This window comes from Gambusia affinis, linkage group LG19 (genome assembly GCF_019740435.1).
Source record: "Gambusia affinis linkage group LG19, SWU_Gaff_1.0, whole genome shotgun sequence".
Lineage (NCBI taxonomy): Eukaryota > Metazoa > Chordata > Actinopteri > Cyprinodontiformes > Poeciliidae > Gambusia > Gambusia affinis.
Window position 1 is genome coordinate 12,871,417 of NC_057886.1, and position 25,991 is coordinate 12,897,407.

At 39.7% G+C, this 25,991-nt stretch overlaps 1 protein-coding gene across 1 annotated transcript; it reads left to right on the top strand.

Annotated features, from left to right (window-relative positions):
• Window positions 1–212: 212 nt before the first annotated feature.
• LOC122822552 (dynein axonemal assembly factor 5-like) lies at window positions 213–25,709 on the top strand. Its single transcript, XM_044101333.1, has 13 exons — window positions 213–777; window positions 2,128–2,312; window positions 2,517–2,641; window positions 2,863–2,981; window positions 5,154–5,386; window positions 5,735–5,959; window positions 11,874–12,017; window positions 13,661–13,826; window positions 15,427–15,574; window positions 19,723–19,873; window positions 21,451–21,607; window positions 21,915–22,106; window positions 25,114–25,709. Exons 1-13 carry the CDS (start codon window positions 246–248, stop codon window positions 25,257–25,259), a joined length of 2,523 nt encoding a protein of 840 aa, XP_043957268.1. The 5' UTR covers window positions 213–245; the 3' UTR covers window positions 25,260–25,709.
• Window positions 25,710–25,991: the final 282 nt, after the last annotated feature.

The following is a 25,991-nucleotide window of genomic DNA, read 5'->3' on the forward strand; positions in this document are numbered from 1 at the left end:
TGAGAGCTAACGAGTAATACTCCATTTCTTCTTCAATTTGCTTATGCGTTACACATTAATGGTTAAATGTAGTTGAATTTCAAACAGTAAAAAAGGCCTAAAACATACGTAGTGTGTCCTGCAAATCTATGCTGCATTTTGTTACTTTGTAAACGTTAGTAAAGTTTGAGATTTTGAATCTAAAGCTGTCGTAAAGCAGACGTTTGTTTGTCGCGAAGCAACCGGTTGTCATAGCGATAGTTAAGATGGCAGCGGCTGGAGACCAGCATGCTGCCTCTGAGGTTTTGAGAGGTATCAGCCGACACTTAAACAGCTTGAACGAGGACAACAAGGCGACACGAAAGAGGGCTCTTGAGTTGATAAGGAAGGAGACTGTGAATAAAGGACTCCCCAGCGGCATTTTACAGGAAGTATTCTCTTCTCTCCTCAAGCCTCTTCTCAAGTGTCTGTCAGACCCAACGGAAAAATGCAGAGAAACCACCATTGCGATCATAACAGAGTTTATTCGTTGTGTCCCCAAACCGGAGAACGCATTGCCCTATCTCATGCCCTGTCTGGGTCAGCGGTTCGGCGACAAAGAAATCTTGGAGCCGTCGGAAGAGCTTCGGCTGTCGGCTGTGGAGTTGTTGACTCTGTTGGTGGAGGTGTGTGGTAAACATTTAGTGCCTTATCTGAATGAAACGATCAACATTCTGCAGAGAACCATCGTTGACCCGTTTCCGGATGTCAAAAAGGAAAGTTGTAGATGCACCGTTGCCTTTGCAAAGTCTGTGCCAGGTTGGTTACCTTGGATTCATACAGCACACGCTTACAGTAATCTACTGCGCAGCCGCAGTTCCTATAATTTATTATTATTTTTTTTTTTTTTCCCATTCTCGGTTAGTAGTTCTCAAAGCTGGAGTATTGAGATGATTACAGGTCAGACATTATTATCAAAATGATAAGAAAGAATATTTTGAAGTCAGGATGGAAAGAGAATAGTGTCATGGGTGAAGAAGTTGTTTATGTTGTCATGCCTTTTTAAATTTAAAGTTATTAGTCAGATTAACCAGTCCGACTTAACTTAGCTATAACTTTTACTTATTAAATTCAAATTATTTTTTAAAATTTATTTTGCTGCTGCTGTTGTTTTTAAGCACATTAAATTAATACAAAATTACTGTTAGAAACCTGGTAAATTTGCACATGCTTTGGATGACATCACGTAAGGCAATAATCATTTACTGGTAAAGCAGTACCAGTCGATAATTGAAAGTCAAGGTTGTGACTTTAAACATGAAAAATTGTCAAATCATCTCTATAATTTCAAATAACTTTATCACGAGATCACAAAAAATTGAATAAATTTGAAATTTAAAGGAACAAGTCCATTTGGCTTTTTGGAATTCATTCACTTGCAAAAAAAAAAAAAAACAGACAGTGAAAACTGGAAAAAAGTAGAGTTTGGTTTCATTCTCTTAAAGGCACCTTACACTCTTGAAGCTGACTTGTGGGTTGTTTTAAATAAAACTAACTAGTAGTGGTGGAACATTTGAATAATTCAGAAAAATTGTGCTACTTCACAATGCCTTCTAAACATTTTATATCAGGTGGCAACTAATGTTTGCAGGAACTAACTCAAATTGAAAGAGAAGTTTGGAAATGTAAAGAGTAGATGTGTCATCCATCTTTACCTTTAACTGGCTCAGAAGTCTGGTCCAGCCAATCTAGCTCTGGCTTCCTGTTCCTTAACTCTTTGGATTAATACAACACAAATGTTTTAGACTGTACCAAAATCTACTAAGAGACACTTTTCCACACAATTGTTTAGCATTTACAGCTGATTAGCTCAGTTCCAGGAAATCTAGTGATTATTACTGACAGCATAATAACTGGGATTTGTTTTTATCCTGTGCACTTTGTGTCTTGTGAGTTGTAGTGAAATTAAATACATTAAATGATCTTTAAATATATTTAAATTGATACAGATGAAATGAATTAATTTCACAATATATCTAAAGTTTTCCAATTTAAGTGTATTCATTGTTTGGTATTGCTTCCTTATGAAATTAATTCATATTCAAATCAGAAAGTCCAAATGTCACAATTAAAACGTAAACGCATTGAAATCCGCTTTCTTTCTTTTAGAACATTTTCACATGCAAGCTGAGAGTCTGGTAAAGCCGCTCATGCAGACCATAAGTCATCAGCATTCACGGGTCAGAGTTTCAGTCATCGAAGCCACTGGAGCCGTCATACAGCATGGCAGTGGAAAAAACGTGGATGATGTGCTGTCACACTTAGCACAGAGACTATTCGACGACTCACCGCAGGTTTTTCTTTTGTTAATAAGAAAGCTTTACCTGTGTGCTTTCTATCACCTGCTGTTTCCTTGTTACTATGTGGCTTTATGGTTTGTAGAAAAACTACATTCTTACCTTTCAGCAAAAATCTTCTTATTTTATATGTGAAATAAAACAAGCAAAACAGTTTTGTTTTGTTTTTTTTATAGCTCCTCATTTTCTTTTACATTTCAGGTGAGAAAAGCTGTGACTGCAGTTGTTGGTGACTGGCTTTTAAACATGAGAGATCGGTATTCATATTTCCACAAACTCATTCCACTCCTGCTGAGCAGCATCAGCGATGAGATCCCAGAAATCAGGTTTGAATATTTACCAAATATTACATAATTGAGATTACAAATTTAAATGCACCCCTGCTACACATTTAGTAAAGAATTCATTTGTTTATTATCCATATTTATTTGTCAAGCTAAAAAAAAAGGGGTTTTAAATATTCCTCTTTTAATAATGGAAATCTCAATGAATTCCATGAGAAAGTGGTTAACTAAGAAATATGGGATGTTTGTACCAAATGTTACAGACTGTTAGCAGCTGATTTGTGGAGACAAGCAGGCCTGCAGTGGGAGAAGGAAAATGAGGACGACATAAAGGACAAAATGGATTTCCTTCTCAGCCCTCCTCCTCACTATCCACCCGGAGGTCAGCCACTGTATCAATAACATGCTTACTTTCAACTTCTATTTGTTTCAATAATGCGTCACTTGTTTGAAAAAAATGCAAAAAACAAAAGTTTGTACTTGCCTCTTAACAACTGTTGTGTTTTCTGCACTACAAAATATCAGCCTTCCCTCTAATCTGCTTCAGACCGTAGGCTATTTTATTTTATTTTTTTTACAGTCACCATAGTTTGGAATATGTTATGATTTTTCTGATTGAACTTATTTTAATCAAATGTCTGTGCACCTTCCAATTGTAATGTTTTGGATTGGAAAAGAAAAATTTTTTTACGCCTTAGACTGATGGAAGAACTTCAGTATCAGAGTATTTGACCCTGAACTGAAGCTGCACAACAAAGGGGTTTCTCCAAAAAATTGGAGTATCATTGAAAATTTTATTTCTTTTAATAACTGGGTTTAAAAAGTGAAACTGCACTATCCCAAAGTACATTGATAGATGTCCTTAGTGTTATTTCTGAGAAATGTGTAAGGCCACAGATCAGTACTAATGTTGCCACTTTAAATTATAATGTTTTTTTTTATTTCTTTTCTTCTTTAAAGTATGTAACAAAATCCTAATTTATATAGCTACAATTTAAAAAAAAATCATCTTGTTTTTTTTAACTAATACACACCAATAAGGAAAATAATTTGAGAGTTTAATCTGATCTTTTATCATATCTTCACATTTACATATTGAAGTAATGTAATTGCACCAACAAAAAGTAAGCCTTACATTTTTGTTGTAGCTTCTCTTGGCTATTGCATTTTATGAAAATAGGCTTTCTATGACAGTTATGTTGTCAGGGCAGGCACTGGCCTGCAAAGATTAATGTTTGCCTCAGGTCACAGAATGAGCCTGAACCTGAACATGGTCACCACGTGTTACCCAAGAGCCAGGGTGAGTGTACTCAACACTGCAATATAGCTTCTCAGAGATAGCAAAGCAACATTATGGATGAAAACCAGCTCTGCCTACAGAAGGAAAAGAAAAAGGAGGAGGGTTTTCTTTTCCTCCTTCTTTTGTCTTTCACTTTCTTGCCATCATAAATCTGCCGGCTCACCCAGTGTGAAGAGGTCACTGTCAGACAGCAAAAGACATCCAGAAATGGTCTTGTTTGGGCTTGTTGTGGTTTTCCTCTCTGATTTATATCCGTCTGCTGTTAGTCTTTGCTTCCTTTCTCATCAGTGTGCCTCTCCAAAAGAGAAAGGAAGCGAGGGTTGGCTAAATCAAAATTAGCAATGAAATTCATTCCCGATATGCTCCATGTTTTACAGTGCTTAAATTTTTTTACATCGCTTAGTCTTTCTCCATATTTTGCCTTATGATAATTACAGAATTTAGTGTGTTCAGTTGGGTTTTTATTTGACAAACCAACACAAAACAGTGCACATTTGTGAACTGGAAGGAATCAAACACCTGCGTATCAATATTTTTGCAATAAGTGAATTGGTTTATTTTTAACACTTTTATTGAACTGGATTTCACAATTACAGCTGCAAGAGTTTTAGGATTTTTCTACCATGTTTACACACACAGTGATTGAAGTACTTGCAGATTGTTCTACCTCCAATTGGCCAGAGCTATTATCCTGCAATTTTAAATGGATCTCTTCTCCAACACACCTGAATCAAAGAAATACCTCATTGCTGGGCCTCTGGAGACCTAATGATAATATTCTGCTTAATCAAAAAGTTGCAAGACGGTTGTTCTGGAGGACTGGACTCAAGCACCACTGATTTAAATCATCCCATAGTTATAAGTTTTACATTAATTGCTCTGTGGCGAGGTAAAATTCCACCCTGGGTGTTTTGCAGAAAGCTTTCTCTGACTAATAACAATCTTAAAATTGAAAATGTTTGGAAGAACACAAAGTGTTTGTCATTTACTAACCACACTTTTTGTTTTCATTTCTATTTCTGACAATCACAAAAACTCAGAGACTATTCAAATATAGGCCTGGACACAGCCATTCATTAAACATGACTAAATACAAGCATTTTCAACTAGTGATTCTTGTCTTTTTTGTGTTTGTGGTCCAATTGACCAAAGGTTGTTATTTTGATAAAGTACTTTTAGTCTTACAAACGACCCTCGTCGTAATCTGAATGTCTATTCTAAGTTTTCAATTATGCTAATTTTTTTTTTCGTCAGTGGAACGTCCAGGATTGGGCTGCAGAGAACTGGTGGTTAGAAACCTAAGCAGACTGGTACCAGCTATCGCCCACGATGTGACCGACTGGCTGGTGCCGACCCGGGTCCGGACGTCCCAGCTTCTCTCCGTGCTGCTGCTGCACGCCGAGGACCACATCACTCAACACCTGCAACCTCTGCTGGCCTTGCTCTACCGGGCCTGTACTGACACGGAGAGGGACGTGGTGAACAATGTAAGACCCAGAAAACCTTTGATCAGCTGGGAAGGACGTGCTACATTATTTTGTGTGTGTTTGTGTTTTTTTTTTAATGAATCCAAATTAAGGCAACAATAAAAGTTTCAGTGAGACAGAGGGTTTTGTTGAGTCAACTGTTTAACATTCATTTAAGTTTATTTATTTATTTTTTATTATTTTAAATTGGGCCAAGTAGGGTTCAAGGACTTAGGATGCACGTGTTTACAATAATGGATTGTCAAGCTCTCTGATGTGTGGTATATTAAAAGAGGGACTTCCTCCTCTTCTCCTTCCTGATGTCTCCTGTTTTATTCTGTCTCCTTTCCTCTCTGTGCTCACTGACAGTGCCTGGCTGCTGCTAAGCTGATTGGGACTTTTGTCCCCCCACCTGTCTTCCTGAAGCTGATGCTTGAACATGTGACGACTCCAAGCTCTCCCTCCCACCCTTGGACCCCCCTCATGGTTCTGGCTGCAGTCCTGCGAGGTGGCTCCAAACCGCTTCTAAAACCACATCTCCAGCAGGTTGTAGACACTCTGGTGCAGCCTGAAGTCTGCCAGGAATATCAACAGGTCAGCAGAGGATAATTGGAGTCTGAATAAGAATGTGATCTACCAGTTTTATTTACCAGACTTTCATAAGTACTTCAGGCCATCTGAGTCATTTGTGCCCATTAAAACACATAGTGGTATCCAGAAGTTTACACAGACTCACAGTCCATATATTTTTAATAGAATTAAGATCAGGGCTTTTCCGAACCTTAACATTAGCCTCATTTAATGTGTTTTTGTAGGATATTTGTCTAACTAGAGAATCAAATGGTCAAAGAGTGCATTCACACTAGCCCTGTTTAGTCCGCTTTAATTAAACTCTAGTTTGTGGAGATAGGCACCAGCACCCTCCTGACCCCAGTACAGACAACGGTGTAAGAAAATGGAAGGATGGATGGATGGAGACAGACAGTCAGACAGAGACAGGTTCGATTGGGGAGGTGTGAATGCCCAATCATACTCTGATGTAGATCAAAAAAGCCACCTCTGGTTTGCCTAAAAATTTAGATCTTGGTTAATTTGAAGTGAACTCTCAAAGGCATATATGGCTACAAGTGGACCGGAGGTCACTTAAAAAATCGGAAGCAGTCTATAGTGCAGGGCATTCTAGGTAAATACAACCTAAACAAATGTTCATTCCTAGCTGGAGAAATGGCATGTGTGCTTTTGCTAAAGCAAAAAAAATTCTACAACCTCTAAAATCTGACTCTACTCCATTTTTGTTTATAATTTGCAAAGGAACTTGTGCTCATGTCTTCTTCTGAGGTTCCGTGTCATTTCCTTCAGTGGTTCTTGGTAGAGTGGTTTGTGGTGCAGTGCCACCATGGGCAAAGGGATGAAGAGGTTTTTCAAAGAGTTTGGATTGTTTGACAGTATGAAACCGAACCACATCAAGGAAAATACTCAAAAATGTTGCAGCTTTGGTTCCCAATCAAACCAAGTCTACTGGGCCATAAGACGTGAATACACCCAAAGTTTCAGCCATCAAACCCAGACTGTCCCCGTTAAATGAAAAGAAACCAATTAGAATGATTGTTACGGCTCGGCTCGGATGGCCGCAACAAAAAATAGGGAGGACACAGAAACCAGAAACCTTTTTAGTCCTTCAGAGGCAAAGGTATTAGTGGTGATGGATGCATGTATTTGATCCATGATGTGTGAATTTGAAAAAAAAAAAACTGAGATAAATTTGTACACTTGGTTAAATAATCATTTAAGTTCCATCTTCTTAAAAGCATTTATGCTGATAAAAGAGCAGATCAAACACCTCTTAAAAAGCATAAAATTGGCATTATAGTCCTGTTTGCAAAAGCTGTTTACAATGTATTGTAGCTCTTACTTTAGCCCATTTGATCAAGTATAATGATAGACAAGTTGAAACGTTTGATGAAGAGTAGGTTGTTACGACAAGGAGGCTAAAAAGGGTCACATGTTGGAGACTATCCAAGAACAGCAGTTGGTTTGTCGGGTTTGCTTTTGAGTAATTCCAAAAAACGTGCCCACTCTGGTAAAATGGTTTCCAGCACATGTGATGTTTTTCGAATCTAATATTTCAAGACTTTGATCAGACCGTTGCTGCTGTCACGCATCTCTTATCATCTGCATCTACATTGTTGCGCTTTTTAGAAACAGTTTCCTTACTTGTGGAAAAATCTAAACATCTTTTTTGCTTTTACACCAAATAAGTTTCTCTTGCTGTTGTGTAGCAGAGGGCATTTTTGTCAATGCTTTTTTTAAAACTGACTCATTTGTACCCATGGCCCCATTCCTCTCGCTCAGACTGGGCTTCAAGAATTTCCCCTGTGAGATAATAATAAAAAAAATCCACTAATTTTGCGTGACCCCATCATGGACCTGTGGAGCAGGCGATGCAGCACACAAGACTCACTGCTATAGTACAGCTGTGGCTTCAAATTTAAAAGCCTAACACGGTCAAGGCCGGTGATAAATGAGGATGGGAAATTGACCTCCTGTCGTCCCCTGTCGCTGTCCGGCAGGGGTCGAGCGGACAGAGAATTAACAGGACGGCAGAGTCACATGCTGCCGCACAGATGTGGGCAGACCTCTGTTTCCTCTTCATCTCCTTCTCCATCTATCTTTCTTTGTCGCTGTTTTTGAGGACAAAGCGTAGCGAGTGCTGTCCCTGAAGAGCTTTGAGCTTAGATAAGCCCGCCTGCGACATTCTTTTCATAACAGGCATTGTTCACAGCAGAGAGCTGAATCTTTATCTGTAAATTAGACCACCATAGATGGATGAACCACTATCAAGCATCACGCTTTTTGCTTGTTTTCTGTTGTAAAATTGTTTCCTTAAATATATTTACCTCCAGACACACCATAGCAGCTCTAAGTCCTGGAAACTAAACCTTTCATTTTATTTTTAATAGCTAAGACAGTTATGAAGTGTTTGGATTTAACCTGATAGAATTACATGCCACTTCAAACAGGAGGCAAAGAGAAAGTACAGTAGACATGATGTTTGACTTGGATGGAAATATATGCCTGTTTAGAAATTAAACATAAATAATCTTCAAAGTGAGCAGAAGTAGTGGGAATCTTGAGGCCCGGCTGGGAGCTGAAAAAAATGAAAGTTGATATACGAGGCGTCTGCACGACGTAAGCTCTCAGGCTCTTTCAACTCTGTTTTCTTTTCTGTATTCCTGTTAAGAGGGAAAGACAGCGTGCAAAAATAAACGGCAGGATGCTCAGCGGGAATAAAAAATATTGGTCATAAATTGGAGACGAAGAAAGCCAGCAGCTATAGAGGTTACCATCGTCCCAGTGATTTACAGTATGTGCTCTGTCTTCTTTTTGAATAACAAAATAGCTCCTTTTATCAAAGTTATGTCAGTCAGAAATAAGAAAAATAGAGCTGGAGTTCAAGCTTAAATTGATGCCTTCTTGAACTTTTTTTTTTTAATGTTACAACCATAAACTTTTATTATATCTTCTGTATATTCTTTCTGTAAAAACATTTTTTATGTTACTACCAATGAAAATGATCCCCATAGCATGACACTGCCACCACCCTGGTTCACTAGGAGATTGATGTATTATTAAGCCAAATATTTGTTGATTTATATTTTAAATAATTTTAAAATACAGTAAAAACATCTCTCAACAGAAAATAAGATTTTTAGTTTACTTGACAAATTCAACTCTGATTGGATCGCTCCTAAACATTAATATTCCAGTCAGTAGAAAGATTACATTATATATAAATTTGCCAAATGTATGAATAATTTTGAGTTTAGCTTTATGGCATGGTACAACTTTGCTGTCGAGTCAACTGACTTTTTTATCGCATGTATTGAGCGATTCTTGCTATTTTCTGCTTCTGCTACATTTTATTTGGGGTATCTGATTATAGAAGGCTCAGTATAAAAGGCTGTGACACTTTTTTTTGTTTCTAAATCATTTTGAGATGTCATGCCATGGATCCGTTTTTCTACTACTTCACCATTCCCTGTTTCTTTGTGCTGAGATTCCACATAAAAACCTATTGCAATGCATTGTCAAGTGTTTGTAGCATTACAAACTGAGGAAAAGGCTCCAGGAGTACTTTTTCATAGCTGCTGTTTTGATAAACAACTTAGCTTTTTTAAGAATTAATATTCGTATTTTTGAAGAATGCGTAACCCCACAGAGCAGATCTGCAGGAGGCCATCTTAGTCAAACAGTCTAAAAAAAATCTCCCTTTGTTGCAACATAAAAGATTTTGCTGATTGCAAAAATATGTTTCCAACATGAGCACGCCTTGCACGTGTATACCAGCTGGAGACTGCTTGCATCCAGTGACACTTGGCTCCAAAAGGGGCAAGTGTTACCCGACTGCAAAGGGGTCTACCCAGACTCTCACAGCCTGCCGGTGTTTGTTTCCTTGTTGCCATAGCAGTGTCTCTGGCAGCATGGGGTTAACTCCCCGCTGGATAGGAATTCATCGCCTGCTAAGGCTCCTTACAGAGGAGCTGGCTGGGTGTAAGTGATGTACTATACAGTGGTGGACAGATGCGCCACATGGCGTAATGAGGCCCCCGGAGCATGCCTATTACAATATAACCAGGTGTATATCGCCTGCCTCCAGGTGTCAACCTAGTCATTAAACTGCAGCACTTTTTCCGTTCTCTGGTTTTCTTACCCCGTTCCAGCTCTAATGGGTGTTTTTTGCACACATGTATCTGTTTGTACACTACGTAATGTGTGTAAAGTGCCTTGCTAAAAGTATGCATACCTCCTTTGCTTTCCCATGTTTTGTCACTTTCCAGCCATAAATGTATGGGTATTAAATGTCAGCAGCTTCTCCTACAAGCCACTGAGAGGCTGATTCACACTTGAGGATTCCCACATCACTGACTCATAGCACACAGCAAGAAAGCATTTGCTGATCGGTGGTCCACAACAATAGGTGTGTAGCCCTATTAGACCGCTCACACAGAAGAAAACTCTATTATCTCATTGGGAAACTCACTTAGACCTTTCTGTTACAATCGCTCCCTCAGGAAACCCCAAAATGACAGGTGAAAACAGGAAACGAGGTCTTGATCCCAGTGATGGCATGGAAATTAGCCTGAGCTGCAGCTCTTTGTATAAACATGACCTCACCACAATAGCGTACAAATGATAATAATCACACATTCCCAGACTCTCTCCGCTTCTATTTTTTGCAGGAGGAAAAAAGGGAGAGTTGCTGCTTCTCTATTACATTGTGGAGGTTTTTCCATGCTACATTTTTGTTTCCATAAAAAAAAAAACTTTTTTAGATCCATTCCATCAGTCTTCTCACCCTGGAGTGAACAAATCTGCACGGATGCTGCATGGTCCAAAAATGATGACATAGTAAATTTTGTACAGTAAGTTGCAATGTAATGCATTGTTGAGGTTGTATTATGCTCTGTGGCTACTTTGCTTTAACTTTAACATTGAATTCCTTACTGAAATCAAAAAGAAGCTGAAATATTTTAGTGCAATTTGATTTTCCCACAGTAAAAAGAGGTTTCTTTGAGAAGAAGATCTTTGTGTTGCAGCAGCATAAGAAAAACATCAAGTAATGACTGAATATTTAGAAGTTTTATCAAAAACCATAATACAAATCCAAGATAAATAAAACATGCAACATTTATAGAACCAGAAGCCACAAATAAAACGTATCAGTTTGCTTAGGTGACACCAGAAAGCTTTCAAAGTAATAGACAAGCTGCTGACATACGTGGGGGAGGTTGTATCATGCTGTGGGGCTGCTTTGCTTCTACTGAACATTTATTTTGCATACAGTTGAAAATATTACTTGGTCTTGCAGCAGCACAACAGCAACAGGAAAACCTCTGACAGCGACAAATATTGACTAGAAATACGTCTTTTTATAATGTTGTTGAAATGGTTGACCACAGCTGAAACCAATGGGCACAAGATGGGAATTATGTGTATTTCAAAGAAACTGAGCACATTACGAATTAACAATGGAAAAAACGTTTTGTAAGAAATCTCTAAATGGCTATATCTGTTACAGAATATTGGGTTCATGTTTTTCCAAACTTCAGACACATCTCAATAAATTCAGTTAATTAGGGTGAGTAGTTAAATATAAAGAGTGACACTCATTTGTGTATCTCAAGCTATTATTCCTGTTAATTTTGGTAAACATGACAAAGGTAATGAAAAACTAAATTAAGTTAATCGGAAAATGTGAATATTACATAAGGCCAATGTTTTAAGAAATCTGCATGGAAACACCAGTTTTAAGACTGGCTTACCCTCCTTATGGAAGTATCACACCAATGAAATGTGAGTTTCTCTTTTTAAATTAAATAACTTCAAAAAGATTGTAATTGAAATTTATTGAGATGCGTCTAAAAGAATCAACAGGTCAAGTGTGTGTGAACTTCTATTGGTATGAAGGAAACGTGGTAATTATGCTTTCTATGTATTTCTCTCTCAGGTTACATACTTGGAGCAGTTGCTGGCATGTGTGGATGTGCTGCTGCATCAGTGTGAGTCTGACTGCGGCTCAACCAGCCTGCAGCTGCTGCAGGTGCTGGTCACCATCCAGAGCCTCTCCACTGATCCACAACTCAGTGCAAAAGTGAGGAAATCCAACACAACAGAGAATTATTCCTTCTGATCAGATAGGAAAAAAAAAAGTCCTGGTTAAAAGCAATATCGCTCTCTAAAGTTATACCTTTCGCAATTTTTTTTTCTCCCGCTTTTTATTAGAAAGGTAAGCGGGTTTTATGAAGCGAGAGCTATTCAAGGAATGTAAGCATTTGTACAGTTTCAAAGTGAGTACGACCAGCTGTATAATTACCCACTTAGCCAGGGAAGCTGAAATTGCACCTTTGGTGTGGAACTTTAAAACCAGTCTTGGGTGAAAGGAGGCGGATGAAGTGTGCAGAAAGAAATGAGACTGACAGGAATAGAGGAAAAACAGATGGGGAGAGATGAGTGGTGTTTCTCACTGTGTTTGTTTTCATCCGTTGAGCTCAGTTTGATTTCATAATCGGCTTCACAAAACCCTATTCATTGCTTGACATTAAGGGTTTGTCCAGTGGTCAGTCTCTAAACCCAAAGTGGCCGACAGGAGCAGTGAGAAGCGAAGCCATCGGTGTCTGAGGGCATCGTGTCATCCTGCTGCTTGTCTCCGATGTCGACTAATGACAGGGAGGAAAACGGGAAGAAACTGGCACAGACACAGAGCAGACACCACACCGGCCACCAGCGTGACTGTGTGTTTATGTCTGTCTCCATCCAGTGTGTATGTTCACACAGGCAGTGGCATTAAAGACGAGATGGGAAGGAATGGATTAGGAAGGAGAGGGAGGGTGAGAATTGGCCCTGGGCATTTGTGGACCCAGAGGAAAAGAATTCTTGTTTTCCCAGAAATGGGGAATGTCTTTCCCATCAGTGGACAGCTCAGGGTTGTCCAGATTCGTGCAGAGGAAGTTAAGCGGTGACTCAGAGAGTTTCTCTGTCACCGTTCAGCCCCGAGGGATGTGAAAAGGAACTATGAGATGCTCTTAAGGTCAGTTTCTCTGCCCTGAACATGAGCTAATAGTTGGTGAGCAGCCCCTTCATGGATTGCACAGCGTTAACTGTAGTACATGTAGTAAATGTTAGCTAACCCACTGGTGTTGGCTGAGATTTTATCATTCAGTTGTTAGCTAATGACAGCATATAAACAGTTATTCATTAAACATGCCGATGTTTATATTTTCTAAATAAAAGTCGTCCTATTTTATGGTTTAATTATGGCCGAAGGATGTCAGAGAACTTTAACAGGTTGTAAACAAACCCAGCAACAAAACCTTTATTATGGTGCCAGGTGGTATGATCCAAGACACAGGGACCACAAAATAACTTCAGGACTTTCCAACTTCACCATGCTGTCTCATCTTCTCCTCTCCCCTTGGTTTATAGAGGTGTTTTTTTGCCCGTGTGTGTTTACAAAAGCAAGTTCTGGAAGCCCTTGTGATTTTGCTGCCTTCAGTGCTTGAGTTTTGGTTTGATTGATTTTACTAATAAAACCTTTTTGTCCCTCCATTTCTGTTCCATCCATAACTTTATTGATTGATTTTGTACATCTCCTGGGAATTAGACCTTATAAATCAATGGACTATGTTCAGCAGCTGAAATTAAAGTTGTTCTGTCCAGTTGCTTTATTTTTTAACAAACTTTAGTTGTTTATAGGAATGGTATTCATGCTTTTACCTTTTTTTTTTTTTTTTACAGGCCTTGGAGAGCGTACAGTTTTTGAGTAAGGTTCAGGGCTTGGACCTCTTGGAGCTCTACAGGCGACATATGGGACAGTTGCTGGACTGGTTGTCTGCCTCTGTCAACACCTGGACCAGCTACTCCCCACAGAGACTCCAGCTGCATATCGTTCTCACGCAATCAGGTGAGATTTCAATACATAATAGAACAGAAGTTATGTCATAAAAATAGGTAAGGTGGTTAAAAAAAACTTACTTAATCTCAACATGATCACATTCATACATCTAAAACTACTTAGCTTCTTATTTGCATTTCACTTTTGTAGATGAGATCTTTATTTCCTAAAAACTTCTTTTTACTGCCGTCTTTGAACTTCTTGAAAGACGGCAGTTCTTAGACAGCTGAGATATTGCTGTTTCACTTTCTCAGTACACTCCTTTGTTCTTCATCTGATGGTTGAATGTCTCGTAGGTTGTGATGTGGTGTAGTTTCATTTCCCTCCTTTGTTTGCAGAGAGTTATTAGGGCTTTGGGATTAGTTTTTTTTTTTTTCTTCATTTATTACATTGAAGTATATTCTTTTATCTGCATTTTCTCATGAAGAAGTCCATGAAATCCTTTTGTTTAATTCTAGTTAACTCATTCCTTTTAATTACCAAAGTCTCCTGTTGTGTTTTTCTCCTTTGTCCTTTGATCCCTTTATGAGGCTGGCTCACATCCTCAGTTGGTGTCAGGATTTCCCCCTGTCTCCTCTCATGCTGGTCATCGCTCAGTCCAAACAGGGCACAGGGACTTATCACCAACTATAAACACTATGCTCACTATATATAGCTGTGTAAACATGTAGGTGGACTGATGTTAGATAAGTTTGTGGGCATGAATGGAACTGGAAATACTTGCAGGTTAAGTTACTTTCCTGTAAAAGGTGTTTGTTTAAAGAAAAAAACACTCCATCAAAGGTCTGGGTATTTCCTCGTCACTCTTTGTCATCGTCTGCCTCACCAGTCCACTGAGGACTGATTATTGTTTTTAAATAGTGCTCCGGTGGGCAGAGGAATGGGTGTGGGTTTTAGTTGCCGTGTCATTTCGTCATCTCTCCATGTACAAAACAAATGAAAAACAGTTGGTTTATGCTGTTTTTGCTTTTTCTAAGAGTTACTGTGACTTGTCGCCGAGTGATTGGTAGCTCACAGATAGATACAAGCTTTGGTTTCCCTCAAAACCCTGAGCAGGAAAAAGGATAGTTCCAAATTTAGAATGAAATATAGAATTAATTTCATTTTGACCAAGTGGTTTGGTTGGCCATTAAACAACAATATAGACCCAAGGACTGTTGAAAAAACTTCTTTATTTTGGTAATTGATGTGTTTTTATGCACTATTGGCCTAAACCCACAAATTGGAAAAGAATTACTATGAATAAATACCAAGTTGAGTTGGTGACTTGACTGAATTTCCTCTTATGTTTAAATTTTATGCAAAATTAATGACAATACAAAAAAATCTGAATTCAGGATAATTTGATTATTCTCAAATTATCCTGGCATTTTTCATTTTTTGTTTTGATTATAGGACAATATGATATCAAGTTATTCTGAATATTTTGAAGTCCCACCACTTTTTCTCAGAGACTAAACAACTCTGCAGCCATATTGTCTTAAAGGAGTTGAAATGCTTCCTCAGAAAGTACAAATGTGAAGACAGTGTGGTTAAAAAATGTGTCTGATGTTACTTCCTCTCTGTTTTCTATTTGCATAAAAACGGTCGGAACGTTCCTGTGTTGTAGGTCCAGTTATTGGGGAGTTTTTGGACCAGCTGATGCCTCTGCTCCATAACTGCCTCCAGCCAAACAGAGACATGGAAATGAGGATGAGCATTTTCACGATGCTCGCCAAGCTGCTGCTGAATGCAAAAAACACACTGGATTCCCAGGGGTGAGAGAGACGCTTTACACACTCTAACTTTAAAACCAGGTGAAAGTTTCCACCCTGTTGTCACTGCAGAAAGGCATGGTGAGTGTCAGCCTTTGTCTGATTCTGTCTTGTTTTTCGAGTAGTGACCATTAGTCCTGTTCATTGTTTATCCTCCCTGTTTTCCACTTCTGACCCACGTGTAAAAACCTGTTGACTTTTATGGTGTTGGCTACTTTTAGTAATGCCTAAGAATAAAAAGTTGCCCTTCTCAACTCACATTGTAAATAGACCCATTTGCTGCATCTTGCAAAGGTTTTTAACTATCTGGAAGTTTGTTTTTTGTTCCTTTTGTCACATTAAAACCACGTACTTCAATTGATTTATTGGGATGTTGGCGATAGACCAATGCAACACTGCGAGATGTAAGAAAGAATATACCTTATTTTAATTTTTTTAGATTTATATACACATCTGGAAAAAGTGGTCTGCATGTTTCTTTACCTCCTTTAATCTTTAGTAAGCCTAAATTAAATCCAGTGCAACTAACTGCTTTCAGAAGTCATGTAATTAGTAAACAGAGTCCACCTGTGTGTGATCTAATATTTATATAAATCCCTCTGCAGTGTGTAAGCCTTAGATTTGAGTGAGAAAATCATTTTGACTAAAAGTTATGCTACAATGGCATGGCTTAGTTCAAAGAATATTAATTTCTTAAAATGGCCTAGTCAAATTCCAGACCTAAAGCCACTTGAAAAACTGTAGCTTGCAGTTGTAACTATTGGCTTAGAGGGGATGAGTACCAACACTTTTCATCCTTTTCCTCCCTCTTCTTTATAATACACTATATTGCGTTGTTCTGTCACATAAAATCAAAATAAAATACATACAGGTTTGTGTTTGTAACATAACAAAATGAAGAAAGTTTAAGAGATCCTTCCTGTAGAAGGATGACAACCTTCTTAGAAAAAAATGTAAACAGCACTTTAATGGTCGTTGACTTATTAGGGAGCTGGGACAACAGGAACGTCTCGACACAGCTTTAGCCGTTTCCGCCTCCCTCCTCTGAGTCCCCAGCTGAGCGGCCGCCAGCTTGGACATCAAGCTTCAGACTGAAAGAATGCTTTAAACATGGGGGCCCTCTCTGGGCCCCAGCACTCATAACAGCTGCTCCTGTCCATCCAAAAGACAATCGGCACACTGTACGGCTAAAGCTAGAGCTGCAGCCAAAAGGTTTGTTTCCACTGGTGACAAACAATATTAGAAGCACAATGAAACATAGTGCAAGGAGTCCAACAAGAAAAAATATCGTTATCACTTAAACAACAGAAGGAGCTCTGGAGCCAAAATATTCTGCCAAAGATTGTGCACTGGAAGTTCTACGCTGGTCTAATTATTTTCTTCCATCCATAAATGTTGATGCAAAACAAAAGAAGCCACTGTTCCTTGTGCACTCCCTGCTCAGCCACCTGCACTCTCATTCCTCAGACATATTTCTGCTAATCACATAACCACCAAGAGACAGAAACCATGTTATACCTTCAAAAAGGTTTCAAACAAATGCTTAACTCACAGTGTGCGGAGCTGTGTGGTCTGCCATAACATTTCCATTCATTCCCTCCATTCATAATTTACTGCCTGATCTTTGTTTGGCAGATTGCAGGGCCACACGCGCGCCGCATGTCCTCAAGAGGACAATGATAGTCATGCAGAAAACTTTGGTTCTTTGTTGTGCTCCCAAAATGACATAATGACACCTCGGTATAGAACCTGAAAGGGAAAGTTACGTGGAAGGTCCTTTCATCCGCACGCACTCATAATGTTGCTTTTCATGTGGATTTGCATGCCATGATTAAAAAGCTGAATATGAAAGTTAAGTACAAGAATCGAAAGTTTATACCTTTTCCCCCTGGATGTGGCAGACCAAAATAACGTGCCGCTTGTAAAGAAATAAGAGTGTGCTTTCAAGCTTTTCTAGATGACTAAATCAAGCTTCTTTAATTTCAAGCTTGGAGATTTGCCACAAGAAAGAAAGGTATATTCAGATATGGATTTCTTTATAAAACAAGCCATAACAAAGCAGTTAAAATTGTGCCCTTATCTGTAATGACTATAATCTGTAACATATCCGAGAAAATTGCTGAAACAAGACATTCCTGTGTTTGTAACACATTAAAAGTCAGTTTTCAGAAAGAAAGACCTGAATGGCTAATAGATTGTTCATAATCCTTTGGATGTATTACAGTATCACATTTATTTTATGTCAGTACAAATAATGAATTGTCATTTTTTATGTACATCATGTTACACTAAATTGTATTGAAATGTCACTTGATAGACATAATTGAGCAGTGGAAGCTAAATTATATACGAATTACAATTTTAGATTCATGTAAACTGTAAAAAGCTGAAACGTGTGGCTTGGTTTTCATCCGTTCTGTGGATGCCTGCAGAAGGTGCATATGTACCGTATATATTTTAAAGAAAAGTTGCTTTAAAAAATGTTTCAAGAAAGAAGTAATTGCTGAAGGAGAGCATTAAGACATTCCCTTTATTTCTAGAAGTTATTGAAAATGCCATCCCAATGCGGTGGCAGCAACATGGGAGGCAGGGCTAATGATACTGGATGGACAAAGTCGTAGAGGAAAACCCAAGAGAGGCTGCAAAGTAATTAGACAGGTCACAGAACATACAGCTAATGCTTTGGTAAAAATGATTTAGTTAAAAGCATAGTCACTCAGAGAATTACCTAATTAAAGTCCAAACTAAAATACGTGGACTCCAGGTATTCCATGGGGCCAGAGGCCTCAGCTGTTCATTAGTAGCTAAAATCAAGAAATACTTGAGACTTTCTCTAAAAACTGGGGGGAAAAGCCACAAATGGTATGTTAGAGATTTCTCCTAAAACATATGTGAAGCAAGCAGCATCAGAAGGGAGTACAACTGTAAATAATAAATATTAACACATTAATAATATGTGTTAACAATGTAGTATTAAGCCAGTTACCTAAAGATCAGTGATCTATTAAAACAATAGAGGATGCAGGAGTAATCTCCAGGTGTGTAACGGGTAATGGAATCAATAATTTAAAGCTGCAGCAAATCGAACCGAGAACAGGCAAATTTTGGGAGCACATTTTTGTCACTTGAGGCAAAATTGCATTTGATAAAGCCAGATGGCATTTAGCTTGTTTAAAGTGAATCTGGTCTGAGCTCCAGAACAGTGGGGAGAAGCACAGAGGGAGTTTGGGAAATGACATCTGAAAATGATGCAATAAATGTCAGAATGTGGTCTGGATGGTTAGTAGCTTTCTTACCTTGCAGTTAAAAAGTCCAAAATTTGAACCCCGACCCTGGACTTTTTACATGGTCTGTGGTATATTTGACATTTCTGGAGAGTGATCTAGAAAACTCCTTAAGTTTATTTTAAAGGGTCGCAACGAGCTACCATGAGATTGTTTAGCTGATTCTTAAGAAATACGAAAGAATAAACCAGTTCCAGTTTGAGTTTCTGTGTCATCTTTAGGAGTTTGAATACATGCAATCACAAAGTAAGGTCCGACTCCTAAACACTTGGCGACGTTCTTGACAAGCTGTCAACACATTTCATGTTGAAGAAACTTTGCTGGGGAGGTGTGAAAGTTCTGGCTGTATTTTTGATGCACAGTCGCCCCCTACTGGTGCTGAAGTCATTACAGTTACTTTATGAGACAGGGAAAGCACCAGTTGGATTCTCAGTCCAGCTCAAGAGCTGAAATATGGAGGAAATGCTGGTTGGGGGACGGAGAGAGCGCAGGTGCAGATAGTTTGATATCAGAGGGTCGAAGCCAGCATGGAAAACGGAAAGAGAGGGAAACCCAGATGTTTTTATTTCTGTTTTTTTCTTTCTTTCTCCCTCCACTAGTCTGCCTTCCAGAGTGTGGGAAAATGACTGAATCACATCAGTTATGTTGCAGCAATGAATTAGTGCAAATACCTGCTGCTTGCTACTCAAATTCAGTCAGATTGGATGGAAAGCATCTGGGAACATTCATTTTTAAGCCTCATCATAGATCCTCATTGGACTGGACTTTGACTAGGAAAATTTTCTCAATTCTTTTGCAGCCTCTAACACACGGCAAGCTCTGCTACGTGATGTAATTTGGACTGACTCGATCGTCATGTCATCGCAGGCATTTCTGTGACGAGTCGGAGAAGTTTCTGCGTGACGTTCTCCTTCCTAACCTGGTGTGGCACGCAGGCCGCACCGCCGGCGCCGTCAGAACCTCAGCACTGAGCTGTCTGCTGGCCCTGCTGCATGGAGGAGCTGTTACACATGGACAGGTGGGTAAACACACAAACACAGAAGAATTGACATTAGAACTTCATGATTTCATTACCAGATGTGCTGGACGACTCCTGCTCTGGAAACAAACATCAGTTCTGGTCCGTGTCCAGTCAAATGACAACCTGCAAGAACACTTTTTATTGACTCGGACGTAATGAAAAAGGTGCATTCTTGAAACCCCTCAGGGGTCGACTTCAGATTTTCTGTTTCAACTCTTTTTTTTTTTTTTTCTTTTTTTTTTATCGTTGAGGAAAAACACGTTGTTCCACCATCTTTTCTTCTTGGCTCTGGGAGTTGGCCTCAGCAGGTAGCAGGTGTACGAGGAGGCAAGCGGGTTCACATACCTTTGTCCCAAAGGAACAATGCCGGCGCTGTTCTGGACTTTGGTTAACCGTTGGAACTGTTGCCAAAACTCGGCCTCGCACCTGCCTGCCGGGTTGCAGTACGCGCACAGACACATGCACATCTGGCAGCACTTGTCCCTACGTTTGCATGCTGACCTGTCTGTCCAAACTGGGTCAAGCAGCTTAATTTGGTGACACGTCCTCAAGTGCAAGTTGGTGCAAAGCCCTGGGGGACAATAAGAGAATGGCGTAGGTGTGCATGATGGAACCGCTGCTATCTTGTGTCACATAAATATCCTCGCAAGATTAGGAAGTCCGAAGTGTGGAGATTAAGTAAGGCCGGGTGATTTTAAAACCGGATGCTTAGAATGAGCTTACAGTAGAGATGAAGTAAATAACACGTCCTGACAGATGGAACCGCAAAGAGTTGTGTGTGAAGGGGTGTGTGGGTGTGTGCGTGTGTGTTTCCACAGGTGAATCAAGTAGCCTTTCTTTTTATAAGAACATTGTTTCCTCTCTTACTCCCTGTGAAAACAATTTACAGCTCCAGTTACACTTGGCGCTCTCAGATTGTCACTGATGTAATGGCGGATGAAACATCTGCCAAGTTTTCCTCCTCTTCTTGTATCCACTGTGGCTCAGTGTGTTTTTTCTTTTTCTTTTTTTTTTCTTTTTTTTTATTGTTTTGCCTGCGTGGTTTCGATAGCAAACACACAGGGCGACAGAGGTTTAAATAATCACACCGTAGCTCTTGGCTGAGTTCACACAGCTTCACCTTGTTTATCCATTACCTCTGTTTCACACTCCTGATTAAAACGTTCCCTCTCACCACTTAGGGCTCCTACACACACCGTAGAAATCTGGAATTTGAATTTAGTATGGAAAATAAAAAAAAGTAAAAAAAGACTGAAAAAAGTGACTGTATTTTAAGACTTTATGTTGAATTTTCTTTTTCTTGGTTTATTTTTTTTATTCCTCTCTCTATTTCTATGTTTTTAAATCTAAGATGCAGATAAGACTAGTCTAGTAAAGGTTATATTTCACTTTAAATGTAAAATAAAACATTCTGTCCCTAAGACCATCACGAGAGATTGATTTAACGATGCTTTAAAGCATGTGCTTCACTAAGCTGCAGGTTCAGGTTCGGAACTTCGATGCCTAAAAACACATTTGGTCAGTTGCTGACCAGATTTATCCCTTATTGAGTTCCAGTCGACGTCTTCTTGCAGCTCCTGAGTCTGGAGGAAAAGCTGAGCCCCCTGGTGTTGTCGGCCCTGGATGAAGACTCTCAGATGAGCCGAGTGTTGGCCTGTCGCTCTCTTTCTGCCACACTCCAGCTCGTCGGGACTAGTTTACACCACGAGGCTCTGAACAAGATTTATCCTGGTAGGAGACTTTTTTTTGCCTTATTTTTGCACATGTGGCCACTTTGGGTAAGCTGTCCTGTTTTCTCTGGGTCAAACGGGGGTAGAGGTTATCTCTGCCTTCTAGTGGCTCTCCACACTTCATTTGGAGAGCCTCTTCCCCTTGACACGCCTGGATGCAAAATGAACTTTTTACAGCTTTGGAAATCATAACCCCTTGAACTCTTATCGCATAAAGTCCCACTAAAATGCATTGAAGTCTGACACTGTGAAAAGCAAACATCCTGTGCCATAAAGGTCACCTTGACAGCGGCAGGTTTCTCCCGCAGAGCTGCTGAAGCGTCTGGACGACAGCAGCCAGGAGGTTCGCAGCGCCGCCCTGCAAGCCGTTGCTCTCTGGCTGTCCAGCCTGACCGGAGGCTACAACCCGGAGCTCTGTGCTCCCCATCTGCAGCTCCTCTTTCAGCAGCTCCTGCTGCACCTGGATGACCCTGACAGCTCCGTGCAGGACCGAGTGCTGGGTGAGACCGGGTGGGGGTGTTGATAGGTGGAGATGCCTGAGAAAGACAGCTCTTCTTCTTTTGGCTCTTTGAAAGAAAGGTGCAGAGTCTTATTTAAGAAATTTGTTGGGTTTTTCTAAGTCATGTGGATGAGAGGAATTCAGGATGACCTCTGTCAAAACATTTTCTTCCTCTGGAATACAGCAGGACCTCCTCTCTCTTATTTCAAAGCTCTCTTTTATTCGGGCGTGCTGTGGTGGCGTAGGGGACAGCGTGACCCACGTTTGGAGGCCTTGAGTCCTCGTCGCGGCCGTCGTGGGTTCGATTCCCGGACCCGGCGATATTTGCCGCATGTCTTCAACTCTCTCCTTCCCCCTTTCCTGTCAGCCTACTGTCAGGGTTAGACACTAGAGCCCACAAAAGAAAAAGCTTTTATTCTTCTTTTCTATTCAAATTTATCACCCAGACCAGCGTGAGCATTTTCTCCTGTCAGAATATTTCATATCCGTCGATAACCAGGCTGGTCGGTCACCAACAAACAATTAACTGACCGAGCGGTTTCACTGATTAAAGTCGTATTATCTAAATAAGTTGATGTTCAAACACTTGTGACAGATGGATTTAGTTGTGTGTGACTGGCCCTAATGATAACCACATGGGGACCTTCTCCCTCCCCTCTCTTTCTTGCCACCTCCTCACATCTGTCCACACGTTCATCCCACTTAATCCCTCCATCTTTTATCTGTCAGTATCCCTTCCTCTTCTCCCGGCCCCCCCGTTTTCTGCAGCGGCTCCGATTTACAGCCCCATCAGTGGAAAAAAAAAATCTGAGCGGCTTTCCCCAAAGTGTGCGGCTCCCCGGGACTTTCTGCTCTTTCCTGACTCATCAGGAATGTTAGCTGTCATTACTTCTGACAGGATGCAGGCGAGCGCTGACTGGTCGGCCAAAGCTGAGAGGCCTCTTGATGAGATCTCTCATCTCCAGCGCTCAGGAAGACAAAGAGAGGGTAGCGTATTCACATGCTCACCAGATAAAAGACGAGCTTCCATGCATTGTTTTCTAATGTGACTCCAACATTTGAAGGCCTTTTAAATGGGCTGAGTAATAGTTTTTCTACATTTTTAGAAAGTTGAAGTTGTTAGTTGAATCAAAAATCATTTGTAATGAACAAACCTTTCTAGGTTCTGTTGTACTAGTCGTGTCCAGACCTAATTACTGTCCTGCACAATCAAGAAAACAATTAAAAAGAACTTTTCTGACAACACAAACTAGAAAGAAAAGTGGGGTATCTTACCCTGATCTAAAACAAATTGTGGACAGATTAGAAAACCCAACCTTTCCTTTGAATTTGTGGCCTACCAGAAATATTTGCATCAATAACTCGCCCAGGAAGTCACAACTCTACCCAGGACAACATCTGAAGCACTACAGAACTCAGTCGCTAGGCTAGGTTGGCTCTTTGTGAACTTTAAGAAAGCGCTCGCATAATAAGAAGCAACAAATCTATTAATTGACATGTGACTGACATAATCAGGGCTTGTCAAAATCACATCTCAAAACTTAAATTTATTTTGTTGGAATTTGTTTGGAAGAGCCACAGTAAAATTAAGTGGCTTCTTTGTTTTTATTTCTGAGCATCAGTGTAAAGGGGGCTGATTCCAAGTGCATTCCACACTTTTCAAATTTTAATTTCTAAAGGTTTTTAAAATCAGTGTACTCTGACCTAAAAGCCCAATAAAATACATTTTGACCTTTGTTGTAATTTGACAAAACGTGAAAAATTAAAGTGCCATGAATACTTTTGCAAGGCCCTTATAAGGTTTACATATTCCTTTACCTGTCAAGTGCTTCCGTCCAATTGTTTTGAAGTTAATAAACACATGGGTGAGCGAGGATTTTATAAAATAAAGCACGGTGCGTTTGCAGACACCTCGGAGCCTCTTTGTGAAACGGGAGGACCTCACATCTTGCTGAGCGACCGTCTCCATCTGACCGCTCCCCAAACGTGGAAGCATTCCTTCCTGGTGTTTGAAGCGCTCTTTGTTCCCTCCCCGCTCTTTGTTCTGCTTTGTCTCCCCCTGCGTGTTTCGGTTAATAGTTTATCCTTTTCTTACGCTTCTTATATTTCAAACGCATGTCTCTGAAGTGGCTGGATGTCTGCGGCGCATCCTGACAGAATGATGGACAGCGTTCCCGTCCTCTCCCTCTCATCCCTCCTTGTCTCGCTGTTGGCACGAGTTTAAAATCACTTCTCACAAGCCATCATTGTTCTCCTTTATCTCAGAGTCCGCTCCCCCCACCATTCATCCCTACTGGCACCTGAAGAAAACCTGAAGAATCCCCTAAACAACAAAAGAAAGTATAATACAGGCTGAGTCCTTCAAACTGGTGGCATGCCACCACTGGACTTTAATATCTTGATCACTGAAGTGTCCACCTGTGTAGGAAAACCACTTTACCCCTAAAATCTACAGATCGTTGGAGAAAAATGGAAAAGGCGGATTTATCGCCTCCCTGTGGAAAGAAAAGGAAGTTTTTCACGAGTAAGAGAAAGCGCTCTACTGCCATCTTCTGGTGAGGTCGTGCCACTAGAAAGTTAATTCAAGTTAATTCTGCCGTCATTTGGAAAGCAATAGGATATTTTAAATGGTTAAAATATGTTATTGGATTAAAAAAAATCAAGTACATCGACATGTAATGTAAGATTAAAAAACACGTGCTCATATTATAGCACATACAATATACTCAATAGCCTCATAAATGTGAAGGTTCTTTGTTACTCCTCATTCTTTATAGTTTTCACTATAATGGGGTGTAAATTAAATCAGACTCAATTTTGATTTAGGTCAGTTCAGATTACCAAAGTCATGACTGTTAGCAAGAAGCCAGAAGAATAACGTATTACTTTCTTTTGAAGTAATAAAATTGTTTACCTAAAGATTTCTGCTGTGTGTCTTTAAACAGTGAAAGCCCAGTTGATTTGCTGTGTCACTTTCTTTTGTGTGTGTGGTTTCTTTGGTTGTGCAGAAGTCCTGAAGAACGGCAGCTCGGTTCACCCGTCTCTTCTGCAGAGGGAGGCTGAGGCTGTGAGGGACAAACACAGGAGCCCCCTTCACTGTGACCTCCTGCTGCAGCACATCAGCTCACTGCACACACACACTTCGCACCGTTAGACGCGCACAAAAAAGATGCAAAACACAACCAGACTGAAGTTGGTGCCTTCACTCCTCATCAAAACCAAAACCCTGTATTGTAATTTACTGCTGAGTTAATGTTTTAATTTTTTTCCTTCAGTCATTCCTACAAAACAGTTGTTGTTGTTGTTGTTGTTTTTACTATTAAGATATATTATATGGGACTATTGTAATGCCACGGTGCATTTTTTTTTTTTACATCAAAAGTGGCTTAGTCCGATTTGAAAATAAAAATAACGTCTAAATAAATATGAATTAAAAACAAGTTCAAAGTGTATTGAAATGTAGGTAGCTTAATGATTTTCTACTGTGATTTTAAACTTTGTACTCTGTGTGTATTTTGAATTTCCAGAATAGATTGAAGGTAATTCAACTTGAAGAATTTTACAGTTCTTAAAAAGTATTCAAAAAATAAATTATGGAAAAATGTTTTTGTTTCTCCTTTCTTCCTTCCTTGTGCTATTTCTTCCCCTTTACTTTGTTCATCTTTTTTTATTTCCTTGTCTGTTGCCTACTTCTTTTCTCGCTGTCCTCCTTGTATCAAAAGTCAGCACTTCGTACCCTGATCTAAGTGGATTTCAGAGCAGATGAGAAACAGACATTTAGAGAAACAGAGAAATTACATTTTCCCAAATTGTTCAATTTCTTAGGTACAGATGCACGTTTCCCATAGCAGGAAGTGAGATTTTGTGAGTGTGGGAGCATTTTGTT

What these genes read in the sequence shown, in the direction of transcription:
- LOC122822552 (XM_044101333.1), top strand. Translation starts at nt 246, where the DNA reads ATGGCAGCGGCTGGAGACCAGCATGCTGCCTCTGAGGTTTTGAGAGGT. An exon ending in CTTTGCAAAGTCTGTGCCAG is followed by an intron (nt 778 to 2,127) that starts GTTGGTTACCTT and finishes TCTTTCTTTTAG; the next exon opens with AACATTTTCACATGCAAGCT. An exon ending in AGAGGGACGTGGTGAACAAT is followed by an intron (nt 5,387 to 5,734) that starts GTAAGACCCAGA and finishes GCTCACTGACAG; the next exon opens with TGCCTGGCTGCTGCTAAGCT.